The sequence below is a fragment of the Ascaphus truei genome, chromosome 8, assembly GCF_040206685.1.
Source record: "Ascaphus truei isolate aAscTru1 chromosome 8, aAscTru1.hap1, whole genome shotgun sequence".
Classification (NCBI taxonomy): Eukaryota; Metazoa; Chordata; class Amphibia; order Anura; family Ascaphidae; genus Ascaphus; species Ascaphus truei.
The window spans coordinates 18,610,928-18,630,426 of NC_134490.1; the positions used below are offsets into that span (position 1 = coordinate 18,610,928).

Below are 19,499 nucleotides of genomic sequence, written 5' to 3' on the forward strand. Positions count from 1 at the left end.
TGTGCTGAAGCAGGGATATCCTGAAAGCCTGACTTGTTGGTGGACCTTGAGGACGAGTGTTGACCACCCCTGGTTTAAACAATATGAATATAAAAATAAAAAATTGTGTTGGCACATCATTTTTGTTCTTTTTGTAAAAAAAAAATTGTATTTCCCCAAATTAAGTTCCTCTTTTGTTGTGATATTTTTTTTGTTTTACTTTCAATTCTGATGTTTAAATGATGACCGTGGTATCTCAGGCTCGCGCCAGTGCGTTTGAGAATCATTCACAAATATGGAAATGAGAAAAAAACACAACCCCCTTTTTTTTTCTCTCCAATTTCTCTACTTCAAGGTCACCGGAAGCGAAGAAGCGGAAACCTGCCGCTAACGGCCCGGCTGCGAAAAAGCCGGCGAAGAAGGAATCGTCCAGCAGCGACAGCTCCAGTGATGAGGATGAAGCTCCCGCTAAAAAGCCAGGTGAGGGTGGGGGGTGGAATTTTGGGAGAGGGGTGTCCAAGAGCAAATTCTGGCTGTATGGAAGATAAACTGAGAGCTGCCTTGGTTTTAATTCACTTTAAAAGATTTCTTCGTGCCTTTTACAAATGTGATTTTATTTTCAAATGTGTTTTGGAGATATATGCGTTTTGAAAGTATCTGGGGAGTTAAAATGGAGCTCTCCCTGGAGTCCATCGCTGGCTGAAGGTTACCATGGTAACCTCAGAAGCTAGAGATGAAGTCATGTATTTTTTAACTCTAGAAAAACATTTTTATTTAGAGCAGGGCTTGCTCAGTGGACAAGATGCTATCATATGAGTTCAACGTTTGAAGGGGATTGCTGCTTTAAAGGCTGGGGATTGCTCTGCTTACCCTATAACTTTACTACGGGGTTTTGAGTTTTCCAACCATTCCATTATCTTGTCTTTGGAGATCTGAAGATCTTGGTCCGTAAGAAGGCTTAGCAGCCTCCGACAAAGCCGCAGATCTCACGGACTAACACTGCACTGCAACTCTTATCTTAACAATTCCCATGATGTTCTCTTAGCGACTCAACCTGCCAGAGGGAAAAAGCCAGGAGTCAAGACTGCTCCACCAAAGTCCACCCAGAGCGGCAGCGATGACTCCAGCAACGACTCCGACTCCGAGGAAGAAGCAAAGAAACCGCCACCCGTAAGAGAGGTTCCTGTACTTAGAATGTCCCCAAAAAACTCGGGGATTGGGGGATTTTATGAACAGCAGTCACTCTGTTTCCCTTTTGGGCAGCCATAGAAAATCAAAACACTTCCCTCACATTCCTCCGGGAATGGATGGGTTATCTTTTAAAGCAGCCGTACCCATCCTTACATTGTTTGATCTAGGATTCCCCGCTGCTGTCTGATCTCCAGGAGCCCCCACGGTACATGGGGGTATGGAGACCACTGCTTCTGTATTTTCACACCCAGAGGAACACTACCATTGTATTTACAAACATACAATTCCACTTATTTATTTTTAAAAGAAAAGGAGATTTATTAAAAAAAAAAAGCCTGTCTTTCTATTTTTATTACATAAACCTTGCTTAAATCTGTCTAAAATATAGATGAAAAAGTTCTGCCCTCTTTAATGTAGTTTTTTTTTTTTTACGACTATGTACAGTTCCAATATTTTTTTTTTTAACACTTCGACCGCTGCCTCTGGTGTATTTTCTTTTCTGGGAGCTGCTGGTGAGCCGATCAGTAACAGATGTTGTCATGGCTTCTCACAGACAGAGAACAGGGCTTGTGCCCGCCACTTAAATCAAATTGCGCTGAAGCTAGGAGTAAAAGTGGCATCTGAGACCCCTTGCTTCAGAAAACCCTCCCCCACATTTACACACACCCGGCTATACCCTAGTCCAGGAGTGGCCAACTCCATTCTTCAAGGGCCACCAACAGGTCAGGTTTTAAGGATATCCCTGCTTCAGGAAAGGTGGCTTAGTCAAGAACTGAGCCACCTCTGCTGAATCTGGGATATCCTGAAAACCTGACCTGTTGGTGACCCTTGGTGACTGGCGTTGGTCACTCCCGGACTAGTCATTGCTTCTCATCTCCTCCTTTGATTTTCTGCAATCCTGGCAAGTCCCGGTTAAAGCTGCTCTGTTACAAAGTTTCCGCTGAAGTTTGTTACCCGTGGCACTTAAGGGCGAGTTTAACTGTTCCGTTTTCCTACCTCCAAAATAGAAAAAATCTGCACCCAAGGCTAAGGCAGCGGCTGCCAAAGCTCCCGCCCAGAAGAAGGCCGAGAGCTCCAGCTCCGAATCCAGCAGTTCCGAGGATGAAGCTTCGAAGAAGAAGCCTGTGGCCAAGCCCCCAGCAAAGAAGCGTAAGGAACCGGTTGGAACACCTAGTTCCAGTTATATTAATAAAAAATAGATTTTTGGTATAGGTGGGGGTTTGTGCTTTTAATCAATGTTACGATATGTCTGTTTTCTTTGCTAAATATCTGTTTAACAGGTTTAGTCATCACAAATTCCCTAATTCCATTATTGTGGGAAATGTTTGATGGGCCGACACTAATCCAACTTCCATTTATGTGACTGCATATTGTCGGCTGTTGTGTTGGCATCTGCCATTTATACATAACTCCTGGGTTGAAACATGGACTTTGTCTGCTATAAATATTAAAGGTATTCATTGTGTTTTGCGGAATAATTGCTCGCCAGCTAGTGAGCGCTATGTGTTTGTCGTAACAGATTTAAAAACTCGGTAATGTGGATAAACCACTGTCAAACGCAGTGTTGAATTTGAAACTGATCTGCAATTCCCCCCCCCCCCCCCCTTTTTTTTTTCCTTGTTGAAATAGCCGCAGCAAAGAGTACACCAACAGCAGCTAATGGGAAAGCCAAGGATAGCAGCAGTGAAGACTCTGACGACGATTCTCCAGCAAAGGTAAGGGAAGCTCTGGAACGCTTCGAGCTGATCTCCTCACGTCTAGGAAACATAGATATGAGACACTGCAATTTTGCTGTCGTTACAGATGCAGTTTCTCAAACATGTTCTTGACTTAGAAAGTCAAATTACTCTGCTAAATAATGGAGCTGTTATTGTATTTGTTTTTTAGTCCTAATATACATGTAGCTGGGTACAGCAAAACTATGCTCCTGGATAAAACTGGCAGCAGTTGTATATGCTCCAAAAAAAAAGAATCATCTACACAGGAGTTTTTGTTGCACTTAAACATGGAGAAAGTAAAGAATCACAGTAGGCAACTTAGTTTGTTGGTCTCATGGAATATATATACTGTATATATATATCTATATCTATCTCTCACTTGAACGCAAGTTTTTATTGCAGGATATTTTGTTGAAAGCCAAAGTTAGCTTGTAAACTGCTGAGTTTTTTTTAATTCTATGGTTGATGGCTGTTTGCTTGTTATAGTGGTAGAAAGTGATATATGTGCTCTAATATCCCTGCATATCTCTAGGGCAGGGGTGGGCAACTGCAGGGATATCCTGAAAACCTGACCTGTTGATGGCCCTTGAGGCCTGGAATTGCCCACCCTTGCTGTAGGGAGTAGTCTCCACACATCTCCATTACACACTTTGGAAACCTATCGTCCCTTCTTTTGGGCAGAAGGCAGCTACCACAAAAACTCCTCCAGCCAAGTCCCCGGCTGCTGCCGCTAAGCCCCCACCAAAGAAAGTCGTGCCGGCAAAGAAGGGTTCCAGTAGCGAGGACTCTTCAGACAGCTCTGATGAAGAAAAGACGACAGCGAAGGGCAAACCAAAGCCAGGTGAGGCCTGCTCCGAAATGTAACCATCCTGATGAAGATGCAAGTTTCTCATTGAGCCATTGGCAGAACTGGCTTTATAAATACGCTAGATATTTTGTGAGCAACATTAGTTTGGTCATTTTGTTCTATGGAGTGTGTTATGCTATTTCTACCAAAAGGGAAACATAGATCTGGCTCCTTGGATGCGCGCCCGGCTGGCTGGGGGGGTGCGCGGCAAGGGGGTATGACCATTAGATCTGGGGAAGAAAACGCTTCATCTGAAATCACTTGCGCCACGCCTCCTCCACTCGGCATATTGCCATGTGTCGTGGCGGTCTGTCTCCCTCTACCTAGATTTGAGATATATTATCATGTATGTTTTTCCCTGTAAAATCTCAATAAAAAAGTGTGAAACAAACAAAAAAAAAAAACAGGCACAGATACAGGTGTGTAGCTAAGAATTTTGCCTTTTTAATGCAAATTTAGGACCTGGTGCCACCAATGCAATAAGATCTCTATCTAGTTTGAGTGTATCCCAATGTTTGTGTATATTGGAACGTATTTATTAGGGTTGCTTACTATATTGTGTGATGAACAAAGGTGTATTTCAGTTTTCAAACGTATACAGATTATGATTGTTAGGTCACTGGTTAATTGCTGGGATCAAGTCTGTTGTAGCTTTCCCCTTCGCATAGTCAAATGCCTCATTGATTGTGGGAAGGGGAGATTTATAACAGATTAGAGATTATTTTTGTAGCCCCTTTGTCTGAATCTGGAGGTAAGTTCTTTTGATTGGGTGATGAAGGACTCCTCAACTGAGCATAACCTTCTGAGTTGAAGAAACTGTCCTTTTTGGGATCCCCCTAATTAAAGATCTAGGATGACTGCTGTCCACTCGTAACAAAGAATTCGGTTTCCTAAAGATACTGCATTTTATATTCCATATCGATGTAAAGTAATAGATCTAGATAATGAATATGATGACTGATAGTCAAAGGTAAATTTTAAATTAAAATTATTGTGATAAAATGTATGAATAAAGGTATTAAGTGAATCAGATTCCCCATCCCAAATAACAAATCATCAAAAAAAAAAAAAAAGATTGTGCATTTCCTTTTAAGCCAGGGGAGAAGGAGATTTTGTTGTCATAAATTATTTTTGTTGTAATTGTTAGAGAATTACCCAATTACTCCTCTCCTGTAGGTCAGTTCAAAATGCCTCCTTTACTTTTCCGGGTAGTACAGCGCTGTGAAATAACCTCATTAATTGTGACGTTTTTATACCGTGGTAGCTTTTCACATACTAACCTTTTTTGTTATTGGGTTAAGGTGCCTACAGCGCCGTGCCTCCGCCCACTGCGCAAACTAAGAAAGTAGCCGTGACGCCGAATGCAGCTAAAGCACCAGCTAAGAAGGCCGAGAGCAGCGCCGATGAACAGCCGGCAAAAAAAGGTAGCGGCTATCATGAGTTATTCTATTGCAAGTTAATGAGATCTGGTGTGTTGGGAATGAAGTAAGACCAGTGGTTTTCAGCCTGTTCTGTGGAAGCTTTGTGTACCATGAGAGGTTACCGGGAAGCTCCCTGAGAATATTTTGGTAATTGCTGACATTTCACTCTAAGGATCACTTCAATTTTTTTGCTACATAATTAAAGAAAAAAAACCTAAATGTTAGTTGCTCATTGTAGGTATAGTATTACAGATTACCTTGTTTTTGTCTTCTGAACTTATCCTTTTCATTGCAGCCAAAATTGTCCCAGCAAAGGCTCCAGCATCGGCGCCCATGGCCACGAAGGCAGAGTCTAGTTCGGACAGTGATTCTGGTATGTATGTTCTCAGCCTGGGGGGGGGGGGGGTGAGGTTCTAGATTCCACATGGGTCTTGGAGCTCACTGGATTCTGTGGAAGTTTGGGTAGCTTGAAATATTTGCCATTTGCTTTGCTAACCGAGACACTTATTGGCCAATACATCAGTACTGCATAGCATACATCTTTATTACCACTGAAATAGCTGTCCTACATGAATTGGTAGCTCACACAATAGGACATTCAAACAGGTGAACGCTGTGCTATAGCAGAACATACGCTTTGTTTCTCCCCCTGCCCCCCTCCCTAAAATAACCCTGAGTAATTGGGGTAATGGTTTCACACATACTGACAAAACAACCATAGTTTATCAAGAATTCCTGGTTCCATTGTACCATATGTATTCGTACCTATAAAGTGATTTTAAGTCTAGAGTTTCTCAGCCCAATATGGAGTTGGCATACGTGTAAGCGGGTTCTGTTTCTCTTGGCCCAGACTCTAGTGATGAGGAGAAGACCTCTGCCAAGCCAGTGTCCAAAACTACCCCTGCCAAACCAGCCCCAGCAAAAACGGTTCAGGCTACAAAAGCCAAAAAGGATTCCAGCTCCTCTGAAAGCTCGGGTATGTATCTCGGGAAGCAGGGGGCCCCCGGAGTTTAGACTGTCACCTTTCGGCCCTTGTGTGGGTCAAGCTAAATGTAAAATAAAAAAAAACAAACGGAGGAAACGGCTCCTTTTTTAAAGCACTAGTTTCAAATTAGGAAAAAGAAGTGAAGCCTAAGACAATAATTATTAACCCTTATCAATGAAAAATACTCACTACTTGGTAGAATACATTTAAAAAAACTTATTATAGAAGAGAAGTATGCCACTGAGCTGACTATAATTGGCGTCCCTAACCTAAGGGTGCATACTTGTGGCACTGCTGCTGCTCTGAGAAGTTTGGTTTATGATTGTTCCTTGTGTTTAGACTCCAGCAGTGATGAAGAGAAAAAGAAAACTCCAGCGAAGGGTGCAGCGAAAACTACCCCGGTCAAGGCTGCAGCCAAAACTACCCCGGTCAAGGCTGCAGCCAAAACTACCCCGGCCAAGGCTGCAGCCAAAGCTACCCCAGCCAAAACTACCCCAGGGAAGGCTGCAAACTCTAAAAAAGAGTCCAGCTCTTCGGACAGCTCTGGTATGTGACTCCTTAAATTTGGGCTGGTGCTAATTTCCCTATTTTCTCATAAATGATGACTTAAACTGTTGGGGAAGCGCATGGCTTTGACTTCAATGGGGTTGATTTGCTTTTAAGACTCTCAATGCTTTTAGAATTTAAATCTAAACTTTGGAGTTTAACACCTCCAGATCTCACTCTGACTTTGAGGGCCGTATTGCAGGGTTTTTAGTTCAGACATTGGTGCACTGGCGTATGAGATGCCTGGCACATGTAGCATTGTAAATGGAAAACAAACTCCTCTTAATAGTGGGTTCTGTAGGGCTGGGAAACAAAAGGGGATTGGGACGCATTCTAACTCTATGCACCAGATGTAGCGCCAAAGCAAGTCTGACAACATACAACCACACAGTGGGCCTTTGTCACGGTAACCTATGAAGGGTTATAATAATACACAATCTCTGGGTTGAATTGAACACGACTTGGATATAATAAATATAGTTTATTCCTTAAAGAAGGTGAACACACAAAATTGCAAAAATAACATACAAGAATATAACACTTGGGGTTTGGGCAATGAAGCAATCAGGTACAGGATTGGCAATTCATTCAGGCATCAGGTAACAAGTAGATGTAGTAACGAAGATCCTGAGTATAGGGCTTACACTGGTTTATATGGGATTTCAGCCCTATACCTTAGCATTGGGTGCCAGGTATTGGTTAATCCCAATCCCTCTGTGCCAGCAAATGTGGGAAACATTGTTGGACCATGCCCCCAGTTAGTTGGCACATGCACACATTTTCCACCTGGGGTCTCATTTCACTAGCCCCACACTAAAGGAAAGGCGCGTTACAGTCTACCAGACATGTATCTGTCAGGAAATCCTTTGTCTGTAAGTGTGAATTACAACACTTACAGACCACTCAAGCTCTGCGTTTCTCCGCCCTAGTGTACACAATCTGAGTGGTGAAGTCTTTGATCAGGGGGTCTGTTGTAGACAACTGGTTGCCCCCTTGAGCATTAACATTTAGCAGAGCCAGTATCTTTCGCGGGCTTTTATACTAGACCCAAAATACAGTACATTTCTTAATATCTAAACATATTAAAATCCATTCAGCTGGGGGGGCTTCCGGTGACGTCACCAGACATGGCTGCGTCCTAGGAGAACTCCGTGGGGGGGGGCTTCCGGTGACGTCACCAGACATGGCTGCGTCCTAGGAGAACTCCGTGGACCCCTATGTATAATTATATAAACAAGCACCTTTTCCCCAACTATCACGCTACCAACCCCGGTACCTCGTAGAGCCCCAGAGAAACTGGTCTCGGCGAGCCGAAGATCAGCACTGGGAGACCACCCTGCGAGGCGCGGGCCCACCGGAGCAAAGGAGCAGCGAGGCACCGTCTGTCCCGTGTGATAGGAAGCCGGAGAGTCGCCGGTGAACAGGGACGGAGCTCCCCCTACCCTCGGAACGGTAGGAACACCCGCTGCAACCTCCCGCGGCCGCGAGGAGAGGCACATAAATAAATAAATACCGTGCCGGAGGCGAGGGAGAGCGCGAGCGGAGCATCTGAGCTGCGGGTCCCCGGCAGATAAATAAATAAATAAATACCGTGCCGGAGGCGAGGGAGAGAGAGCGCGAGCGGAGCATGTGTGCCGCGGGTCCCCGGCAGCATAAATAAACACCGGACCGGGGTGTGGGAGAGGGGGGGTGCCGAGAGGGGGAAAGCCCTGGTGGTATGGCAGAGAGAGAACAGCGGCCATCTTGAGGGGGCCCCACACGAAGTCACCAGCATCACACAAGAAGTGCTAACAACAGAGTATCCCTAATACTGCTAGAGGCACAGAGTACCACATCACTTCAGCTGCCCAGACACTACAGAATAAATAAATAACTCTGCCTCATTCCCCCACAACGTCCTTGCGTCTCACCCCCCCTCCCCCTGGATCACCGTCCCTCCCGCAACGCTTACGGCACCAGGCAAACATTCCCAGAAGGAAGAATACCGCGGCAATGCAGTCGCGACAGAAAAAAGCCTCAACCCCAGCGGTAACTAAATTTTTTCCGCCGACGCAGAGAAGCCCAGGCGCGGCGCCTGAAAGCCAAGGCGGCACCGACGCACGCGGCTCCCCCACCACTGCAAGCGACCGCCACGACCGGGGAGAGGTAATAACAAAAACATACCTCGAGGATTTCATGACATCCCTCCACAACAAACTCCATTCCTCACTGCAACATGACCTCAAGCTAGCCATCACGGAGCTTAAGGAGGAGATCTCAGGCCTCACCGAGAGAATCACCGAGCTCAAGACAAAACAGGGAGAGACTCTCCAGAGGCTAATGGAGGCCGAAGACGAAGTATTTCGGCTGGGGGAAGAAGTGACGTGCCTAAAAGACGCGATAGAGGACCAGGAGAACAGGGACAGGAGACAGAACCTGCGGATCCGCAACGTCCCGGAGGCTGTTCGCCCTGATCTCATCCGTCCATACCTCTTGGAACTTTTCTCCTCCCTATGTAACGATTTGGAACCCAGAGACATGGAGATAGACCGGGCCCACCGGGCCCTTGGCCCCAGGTCGGAGGATCCGAATAGAAGAAGGGACCTGATTGTCAAATTTCACAGTTACACCACTAAAGAAAAAATCCTGACAGCCTGCCGAGAAAAAGGTGATATTACTTTCCAAGAGGAAAGAATACAAGTCTACAGTGATTTGTCCAGAACCACCGTTAACAGGCGAAAAGAAATCAAGCCCCTAACGCTGCTCCTGAGGGAAAGTGGCGTTCGCTACAGATGGGGATTCCCGTTTAGACTGACGGCCAGCAGAAACGGGAAATTCCTAACCTTGAGACGCCCGGAGGAAATGGCGGCATTTGCAAGGGCATTAGGCCTCACTCCCCCGTCCTCGTGGGGATCAGAAGAGCGCACGAGCCGAGAGACGGAAGAAGGAGAAGAGTCCATCCGCTCCTCCCGTAGAACCGCTGCTCAGACCCAGACACAGGGAAAAAGAAAATAAAGAGAAAACCAAACCGACCCTTGTTTATTCCCAGTTGGCCGTGGCCGCAGACCTACCCCAGCGTCAAGCAGATACCACCGTCTACAGAGTAAAGGAATACCCAAACTAACCTCCTTATTCCCAGTTGGCCGTTGCCATAGATCTATCCCAGCACTGAGCGGATGCATCCGCCTGCAGTGATCACTGAAGAGGAGACGCAGATATACCTGCTAGCGGCCGTCTACCCCGTGGAGTTCACCTGAACGTCGAAATAAAATCCCCGGCAGCACAGTCGGCCCACCTACACATCATGGAGTGAGATCACTTGAAAGACAGCACGCCCTCGAGGGCCGAACTCACACCTGAGGACCACTCCGCTGAGTGAACCTCGACGACGCACCCAGTACCCAGGTCTCATTGGAGACCCACCTGCACCACCATAGAAGACCTGCAAGAGTGGTCCAAGGAGCAGAGCTAAGGAGCAGAGCTGAGGGGGAGGCGCCGGTTGCGGCTTTTGGGTGGGAGGGGGGGGGCGGAGATCCCGGGAGGAGAGCTTGCTTGAAGCCGAGGGGGGCCCCCTTGCTTATGGAGAAATGACGAGAGGAAGCCGCGGCGCCAGCTGCAGAGAGCCTCCCCGTTCCTGAAGACGGTCTGTGGGGGGGGCGGGGGGGATGGGGATCCGGACAGGGCCTGTCTCCATGGTCCACGCAGAAAGACTGTCGACTATCCATATTGTTACAGGTGTATCTGGCCCCCCCCTCCCCCCCTCCGTTTCCCCCCCCTCTCCCCCCCGTTTCTCCTCCCCCCTTCCCCCCCTCCGTTTCCCCCCCCTCTTCCCCTCCCTCCCCCTCCCCTCCCCTCTCTTCCCCCCTCCAACCCCCTCTCTTCCCCCCTCCCCCCCTCTCTCCCCTCCCCCCCACCCACCTCCCTCCCCGTCCCCCCCTCCCCTCCCCCCTCCTCCCCCCCTCCCTTCTCCTAATCCCCCCTCCCCTTCTCCTAATCCCCCCTCCCCTTCTCCCCCTTCCTCCCTCCCCCTCCCCCTCGCCTCCCCTCCTCGCCCCCCCTCCCCCTTCCCCCGCCCTCCTCTCCCCCCCCTTACCCCCTCTCCCTCCTCCCCCTACCCTCCCTCCCCCCCTACCCCCCCTCCCTCCCCCCTACCCCCCTCTCTCCCCCCCCTTCCCCCCTCTCCTTCCCTCCCCCCCCCTTTTTCCCTCCCCCCCCTCTATTTAGATAGCTGCAACCTCCCATCCTTAACAGAGAAGGAGAACGAGACACTGAATGGGAAAATCACAAAAGAGGAATTGGCAGACGCGGTAAAAGCTCTAAAACTATCCAAAGCCCCCGGCCCTGATGGATTCACAAACGTCTACTACAAGAGGTTTCTCCCGTCCCTATCTCCTTACCTGCTGGACTTGTTCAACTCCTTTATGGAAGGTGACCCCATACCAGCATCAATGTCATTGGCTAACCTAGCAATAATCCATAAAGAGGGGAGAGACCCAATGCAATGTGGGAGTTACCGCCCCATATCGCTGTTGAACAACGACCTTAAGCTATACAGCAAAATATTAGCGAACAGATTAAACCCCATTCTACCCAGACTTATCCATAACGACCAAGTGGGATTTGTCTCAGGCCGCCAGGCCTCGGACAACACCCGCAAAATTATAAATATAATAGATCACATTAACCTTACAAACACCAAGGCAGTTCTCCTGAGCTTGGACGCAGAGAAGGCGTTTGACAGAATCAATTGGCTATTCCTTGACAAAACCTTACAAAAATTTGGTTTCAGGGATTCATTCCTAGAGGGGGTCCGAGCATTGTACCAAAATCCATCAGCAGCAATCAAACTCCCGGGAGGTACAGCGCAAAGATTTCCAATAACAAATGGTACAAGGCAGGGCTGTCCTTTATCCCCTCTCCTCTTCGCCCTGACAATCGAACCCCTGGCGGCCAAAATACGCGAGAGCACAAATATCCAGGGCGTACCAATTGGCGATACAAATTACAAAATCTCGCTCTTTGCCGACGACATAATACTGTCCCTAACTCACCCCCATACATCGCTCCCCAATCTTCATAAAGAATTGGTGGAGTTCGGCAAAATTTCGGACAACAAAATTAATAATGATAAATCAGAAGCCCTAAACTTAAATGTATCAGAATCAGAAATTAACTTACTAAAACTGAACTTTAATTATAGATGGAGTTCCTCATACATTAAATATCTGGGAGTGAATGTATCAGGTAACTACCAGTCATTGTACAAATATAATTACCCGGCTTTATTCGGGAAAATCAAAAAAGACCTGGACAAATGGGAAGACTACCAGATCTCATGGATCGGAAGGATGATCTCAGTAAAAATGAATATACTCCCCAGATTGCTATACTATTTCCAGACACTCCCGATCCATGTTCCCAGCCCTGAACTCAAAAACATCCAGAATAGAATGTTTAATTTTATCTGGAAGGGCAAAAGGCCCAGGGTTGCCAGATCGGTCCTCCTGACGCCAAGAGAAAGAGGGGGTCTGGGTGTCCCAGATATCACAAAGTATTATTTAGCGGCCCAGTTGAGGCAAGCCGTAGTGTAGAACGCAGACCCGGGTCTCTATTGCTGGCGAGATATTGAATCCCACTACGTAAAAACGCCTTCTCTGCAGGCCCACCTTTGGTGCATAGACAAGGGGGATAGACCACCCCGTAGGTTCGACCTTGGTGCCACCAGACACACCTGGGAAGTTTGGCGGAAATGCAGATCAAAGTTCAAACTAACTGCTCCGGGCTCGCTGCTTATTCCGATCCACAACAATCCCCATTTCCCCCCAGGATGTGAACCAAAACAGTTCGACTACTTCCATCTGAAGGGGGTTAGGGTGGTCGCCGACCTATTGAGCGATGGAAGGCTGCTGAACTTCCAAGAATTACGAACAAAACACGAGGCCCCAGAATTGAGCCCATTTAAGTATCTCCAAATTAGACATTATCTCCAAAAATTGTCCCCAAAATTTGAGTATCCTCCCCTCACCAATTTTGAGAGGCTCTGCCGAACTTGTACACATCAAACAGCATTGATCTCTAACATATACGCTGGTATGGAGAGAACAGCAGGCCCCTCCACTCATGACTACATGTCCAAGTGGGAGGCGGAACTGAGTATAGACATAGACAGAGAAGACTGGGAGGATATATGGGACGCTGCTTCAGGAACTTCCATCTGTACCACGACAAAAGAGAATATCTACAAAATCATGTTCCACTGGTATCTTACCCCAGTTAGATTAAAGCAAATCTACCCCCTGGCCTCAGATCTATGTTGGAGAGGCTGTGGACAGAGAGGAGACATGGCCCACATTTGGTGGTCATGCCCAAAAATCCAAACATTTTGGCTTTCTATTCAAACTTTAATCCGAGAGGTAACTAGCCTCACATTAGACCCAGATCCACTGACCTTCCTCCTGGGCAGGCCAATAGAGGAAATTGACCGCCCGGTAGGAAAATTGATCTCCTCCATCCTTACCGCGGCTAGGTGTGCTGTGGCATTCTCCTGGAAAAAGATCTCTCCCCCCTCCATTCATGCGGTTAAGAGAAGAATAGACGATGTAATGCTCATGGAACGTCTGACGGCGTTTCTCAAACGCAAGACTGCAAGCCACTACAAAATTTGGGAACCCTGGGAGATTCACTGACACCCAAGAGAAGCTGATAGAAGAAATTATGACCATTCAGACCTCAGCCTGAAGGACGCTAGGGTCGGCGGGGTGGGGGAGGCTCACCCCTCACCCGCCCATCTCTATACCCACCCCCCCCCCTCCCCCTCTATCCCCCCCTCTTTTTCAGACCTCTCGCTCCCCCGGTCACCCGGTGACCCAGAGGTCGCGCCACTCTTGGCGGTACACCCCCCCCCCCCCCCCCAACATGGAAAATTTGAAAATCAAAGCGTATTAGGATATTGCGATGTGAAATATGCCTGTAAATTTGCCTGTTTCCTAATAAAAATGTTAAAAAAAAAAAAAAAAAAACATGACCTGTTTGGGGGGTCTTGAGGACTGGAGTTGAGGACCCCCAGGACTACCTGTTTGCACGGGAACCTCATGAGCGAGAGATTAAGAAAATCTTGATTTCTAACACAGAAAAAAAGAGCAATAAAATGAGATATCGAGTGACACTCCCTCAGCCTAGGGAGGACTAGTAGAATCCTGGTGCTACCTGTCCCCTCATAATCCCTGTGCTCCAAATAGAGATATATACAGTCCAAAAATAGACCAAAAAACATATGGTGACTGTATTTGACCCGGCAAAGACCGGGACAAATGTCACGCATGCTCGTGTGCATGTGCGATTGGCCCTTGACGATTGCGCATGTGTGATCGGCGTTTGCCAGTCGCTCATGTGCATGTGCGATCGGAACTTGCCGATAGCGCATGCGTAGTTAACAAGTGCTAATCGCGCATGCGCACGAGCAGCCGGCAAGGGCAGATCGCGCATGCGCAGTTGTCAAGTGCCGATCACGCATGCAAGGCAAACAGGATTAAAAAAACCTGGACAGCACCCCAAAAAGTCGGCACAGCCCTAAAAATCGGGACAGTCCTGGCTACACCGAGACGTCTGTTCACCCTACGCACACGTAAACATTTGTGAAGCAGGATCACTCCTCTCACATGGTTAACATTTGTATATATATATATATATATAAAAAAACTAACTTCAGTGATATTCAATAGCGCACATCATCTAGCGCAAGGGTGCGCAAACTAGGCTCCGCGCTCTTCCCCAAAGCATTTAAATGAAAAGCTGGAGGAGCACACTCGAGACCTCTGTAGGTCCCTTACCTGGTCTCTGCCATCTTCTGGTGAAGCCTTGCCATGGCAAAGCGTCGTCACATGACGTCGCGTTGTCATGGTAACGTGACATCACATGACGTCAGAAAAGCCGGCGAACAGATAAGGAGGGGCGGCACGAGCAGGGGGCACAGACTGAAAAGTTGGCGCACCCGTCTAGCCAATGAAAGCCAATAAATGTTGTCGTTATAAATCTATTTTGTGTGGTTTTTTTACAGAAAGTTTAGAGAATGTCTTTTCCCTACATTTAGACCTGATGTTTACACAATAATATGTTAAACAAATTGAAACCTTAATGGGCTTTTCCCCTGCCGCGTCCCCAGGGCTTTTTGAGACCTTGAAATCATTAGCTAGGACGTTCATTTAGAAACAATAAATACAATAGCAGGTGGCTCATTGACCTTTAATCCCTTTTGCTGGAAGAAGTGCCTTAGATTTTCATTTGTTTCATGCGAAAAATGACTCCAGATTTATCAGAACAGGACAAGTTATTTGTAATAGTGTAATGAATTCCTACATTACTCTATAGCAAATAAATATACGTGTGGTGCATTTGTAAGTCTCAGACAGGCCTGCAAATCTGCCTTTCCCCATTATCGCTTGGCAAACAATGCTTCCAGTACAGCCAGGGATTCTGGGTAATGACATGTACTCAGTGTGTCACTCGTTACTTCTTATCCATTTTAAAGCGACAATCCAAGACTGTGATTTTTTTTACCATAGGATTGCAGCGGGGCGTCTCTGAAACTGAACCCCATTCATTCCAGCAGCACTCACCCTCTGCTTCCAGCAGGGCCGGGTGGGATGTTTGTGGGGGTTCGGTAAAGTGACGTGTGGGGCCTCAGTTCTTACCTTCTCCAGCGGCATATCATCCATCTCATCTCTTCCCGGCATCTCCCCCTGTATGGCCCTGTCATTATGACTCCGCCACGTCAAATGGCATCGCAACGCCATGGCAAGGGGATGCCACGTGATGTCACGGCGCCATACTTCATCCTGTTGTCATGGCAACGTGGTGTACAGGGCGTCCCATTTTCGTGGCACGAGACGTCATGGGGTGTTCCCATTGTCACGGCAAGGCGCTGCTATTGCACGTCGCAGAGCTATAATGATGGGACCATGCAGGGGGAGATGCCAGAAGGAGACGAGATGCCGTGGGAGAAGGTACGAGTTACAGAGGTAACGCACTCTCCCCCATCATACAATTTCATTGTTGTGTGGGAGACCCCTGAGGCCTCTGTAATCGCGAGGCTCGGTGCAGCTAGCATGCCGGCCCTGACTTCCAGAGATACTTACCTCCATAATAGGTGCCGGTAGCTGCTCTGCTAGCATTGATTACGCACCCTGCGGGTCAATAGGAAGCTGTGACGTCATTCGATGCGGCTTCCTACTGGCTCGCGTGACGCGGGTTCTTTGAAAAGCAGAGGGATACCAGCACCCCCTTTGAAGTATGTATCTGGAAGCCGGGGGTCCCCGGTGCTGAAATGAATGGGGTTCAGCTCTGGAGACCCCCTGCTTGAAACCTATGGTAAACAAATAAATAGATAGCTTAGATTGCTCCTTTAACACGGAACGCAATTTATCTTCCATTTGCTAAGATTATTACCACTGTTTCTGCTCTGATATTTAAAGGGTCTACATTTGTTCTGTTTTTTTGGCTACCTTAGTGAGAGTCAATCACCCTTAGCCCTTTGTGTGCTCCATGACACGTTGGCTGACCAACTGACCCTTCAACTATATCTGACCAAGACATCTGTGTATAAAAAACAACAAAAAACATTTATTTTTATACAGAATATAAAATAGTTATTGGGCTACAAGGCATTAAAACAGCCACGACCTCCCTTATTCCGTGATATAAAAGCGGATGAAGGATGAAAGTCGCAGAGTTTGGCTTGGATCAGAGTAAGAAACATTCTAATTCCCGCTGCGTGACGGATTTCTTAGCCTCCCACACACGGCGGAGCACATACATGTAACGACTGCCATTAAGAGCACGTTTCTACCCTCACTAGTCTTGTTCTGTTACTGTACATGCGACTTTATTAAGCTCTTCAATGTAACAAGTGACAAGGACTTAAAATATCAAAATAATCAAGTTAGAATCGCGATTTCAGTATTAACCAGGCATTCATTGCTTTGTAAAACAACTGCATTTTAAATGAACAAAATAGGTGGTTGATACAGTGGCCCTTCCTCATACACTACATGCGACATCAGGGGTTTTCTTTGTGTGTTTTTGAGTCTCGTGCAGTTTCTTCTCAGCTGCCTGTCAGTAGAATGTTCAGACTGCAGCATTTTCTCTCACACTCCTGATGGTCGGGTTGAAGCTCAGATCTATACATCTTTCACCTAATTACATCAGCTGGTTAATTGATGGCATTCCATATATACAATACATTTTGATGGCACACTGCATGTATACATAATGTAAATATATATTTTCCATAATACAGTATATATATAAATATATATTTATATATATATACACACACACATACACACATAAGCAGAAGACACACACCAAAAAAACCAAGATCAAAACACATCAAAATTGACTAAAACCCCATATTTCAAAATTACTAACCCTTTCTTATTACTTCTAGTTCTATTAATTTCATTTCCGGGGCCCCCTGCTTACAGAGACACTTCGCAGGGTGTGCCGGTCTCCGCTCGGCTAGCAGGGTTCACGTAATGGCGGAGTTTTAAAGCGCCTGCGCCCTGCGGGCCAATAGGAAGCTGTGACATCATCAAGTTCGGCTTCCTATTGGCCCGCCTGATGGGGGAGCTTTAAACTTTGCCAAGATACCGGCACCCCAAACGGAGGTAAGCATCTTGGGAAGCAAGGGGTCCCTGGAGCTGAAATGAATGGGGTTCCAGAGACCCCCTTCTTCAAACCTATGTCAAAAAAATAATAATAATAATTTAAAAAGCGCATGATTTTCTCCTTTAAACTATGAGAAGGTGGTCCCCATCATTACATACACACAAATCCAGATTCACATGTTTGGCACAAATAGCACTTGCAATGGTTTAGATTTATCTTTTTACCGGAGTGCTGTTGGAGAGGGACCAAAAAAGCTAAAAGCAAAAACATTAACGCTCATGGCAAGGAAACGATATTTAAGCTTGCAAATCAGTGACTTCCTCCATGAAAACTAAATAGGAAAGCAGGAGAAATTCAGCTCAAACAGGATCAAAATAGAATTAAATTAGAAGTTAGAACTTGCCTGACTGTGGTTACTTTGGTGAGGTAAGCAGGCTTATCATACTTTGGCCAAATTATGTAACCAGTCCAAAACCCTCATTTAAATATTAGGGAAAGTTAAAGAGGTACAGGCTTTGGTGCAGCGCAATATTATTAAGAAAGGTTATTAATTAAGAAATGTTGTGTTTTAGTGACTTCTTTTTACTTGTAGCTTTTTTAGTCACCCTTCAATAAAAAATGATAAAATATGCAAGTGCTATATGGACTGGGTGAGCTTAACATATGGAACTGGATGTGTGTATATATGTATATGTATAATGTGTTTGTATGTTTATCCATATATACAGTGCAGTGCATGTGTACATGTAAATGTGGGTGTGTTTGTATGACAATGCAGCAAGAAAACACACACATACATTATATATATATATACCGGTACAGTATATATATATATATGTACCATATATATATATACAACTGTATGCTCATCTGCATGTCTTAGGCAGGTCTGCAACCCCACCTTTCACCATTATCACCCAGCATATAGCACTTCCACTGCAGCAAGGGATTCTGGGAAATGACATGCAAATGAGCACACAGTGCCACTTTTTGCCTCAAAAAAATAATAATAATATATATATATATATACACATTACAATATGTGAAATCCTTGCTCTATATAAAATCAGCGCGTTCCACATGCAGGTGATGATTTTTTGCTTCTGTCTCTACACAAGATTTTAGGGTCGCATTGTCAGTGACATCAGACAGGTGTCAGAGATTCAGTATTTTGTAACCAGTCTTCCGGCTGCAAAACCTGGGTAAAAAGAATAGCACCGGATTTCTAATTGCTTTCAATGGGATTCCTTTTCTTTGATAAATTTGGTGCTGTTTTGTGTCTTCCTATTCATTTGACCTGGTTCTGCCCCAATTTGGGGTTCTCAACTCCAGTCCCCAAGACCCCTCAAGAGGTCAGGTTGTCAGGCTACCCCTGCTTCAGCACAGGTCCCCAAGACCCCTCAACAGGTCAGGTTTTCAGGCTACCCCTGCTTCAGCACAGTCTTTGACTGAGCCACTGATTGAGCCACTTTTGCTGAAGCAGCGATATCCTCAAAACCTGACCTGTTGACGGGTCTTGAGGACTGGAGTTGAGCACCCCTGCGTTAGCAAATAGCCCCCTTGGCTATGCCCTTGCTCATCACTCACTACATGAGTTTTCTCCATCACCAGTTCAAACTGCAAGCCCATGTCCTCCACCCCTGCCCCCTCTTTCACCCCCTAGTTCTGTAGGGTCACCCTTTCCCCTATTTATAGTTCGGTGTCTGACACAGCTTGCTGCCTGCTCGAGTGCCCGTTGGTTGCGGTCGGGGTGACGGCTTGGCCTGCTCCATTCTCCCGCGTTCCTCTATTTGCTTTGTCCCGTGGTTCTGCCTGACCATGAGCAGACGCAGAGACCAGGGTGTTGCCTCGGCTATCCGTTTCTGTATAGTACGGGTCTTCACCCTAAACAGGCACACAAACAGCAAGCAGGGTTAGTGTGGATGACATCACAGCCAATTCAACCAATCAGATTCCAGCTTTATCCTGCTCACTATTTCAAGACAAATTCGCACCTACCACAAACTACCTTGGCTTTCATACTCCCCCTGATCATATCATTTGGTGGTAGATTACAATGGATATAGATTCGACAGTTTAAAATATTTGCTCTGTGGTTGTACAAAATATTATAGCTACTGTGTCATTGTTTTGCTGAAGCTGAACTGTACCCTACACCCCACTCCCCA

The 19,499-nt window shown here is 46.4% G+C and overlaps 2 protein-coding genes across 4 annotated transcripts in view; one reads left to right on the forward strand and one right to left on the reverse strand.

Annotated features, from left to right (window-relative positions):
- NOLC1 (nucleolar and coiled-body phosphoprotein 1) overlaps positions 1-19,499 on the forward strand; it is an 89,425-nt gene that overhangs the window by 5,343 nt on the left and 64,583 nt on the right. The window contains exons 3-11 of one of the 2 annotated variants that reach the window (XM_075610668.1): positions 335-459; positions 1,025-1,149; positions 2,178-2,319; positions 2,800-2,885; positions 3,573-3,729; positions 5,037-5,159; positions 5,452-5,529; positions 6,007-6,132; positions 6,481-6,687. In XM_075610668.1, coding sequence (XP_075466783.1) covers positions 335-459; positions 1,025-1,149; positions 2,178-2,319; positions 2,800-2,885; positions 3,573-3,729; positions 5,037-5,159; positions 5,452-5,529; positions 6,007-6,132; positions 6,481-6,687 — 1,169 coding nt within the window. Of the gene's footprint in view, positions 1-334; positions 460-1,024; positions 1,150-2,177; positions 2,320-2,799; positions 2,886-3,569; positions 3,730-5,036; positions 5,160-5,451; positions 5,530-6,006; positions 6,133-6,480; positions 6,688-19,499 lie in introns of both variants that reach the window. The other variant, XM_075610667.1, reaches the window with a different exon arrangement.
- The window catches only part of LOC142501179 (hematopoietic progenitor cell antigen CD34-like), a 36,285-nt gene continuing 33,050 nt past the window's right edge, over positions 16,265-19,499 (reverse strand). For both annotated transcript variants that reach the window (XM_075610665.1, XM_075610666.1), the window contains exon 8: positions 16,265-19,215. In XM_075610665.1, coding sequence (XP_075466780.1) covers positions 19,021-19,215 — 195 coding nt within the window. In that variant the 3' untranslated portion in view covers positions 16,265-19,020. The remainder of the gene's footprint in view (positions 19,216-19,499) is intronic.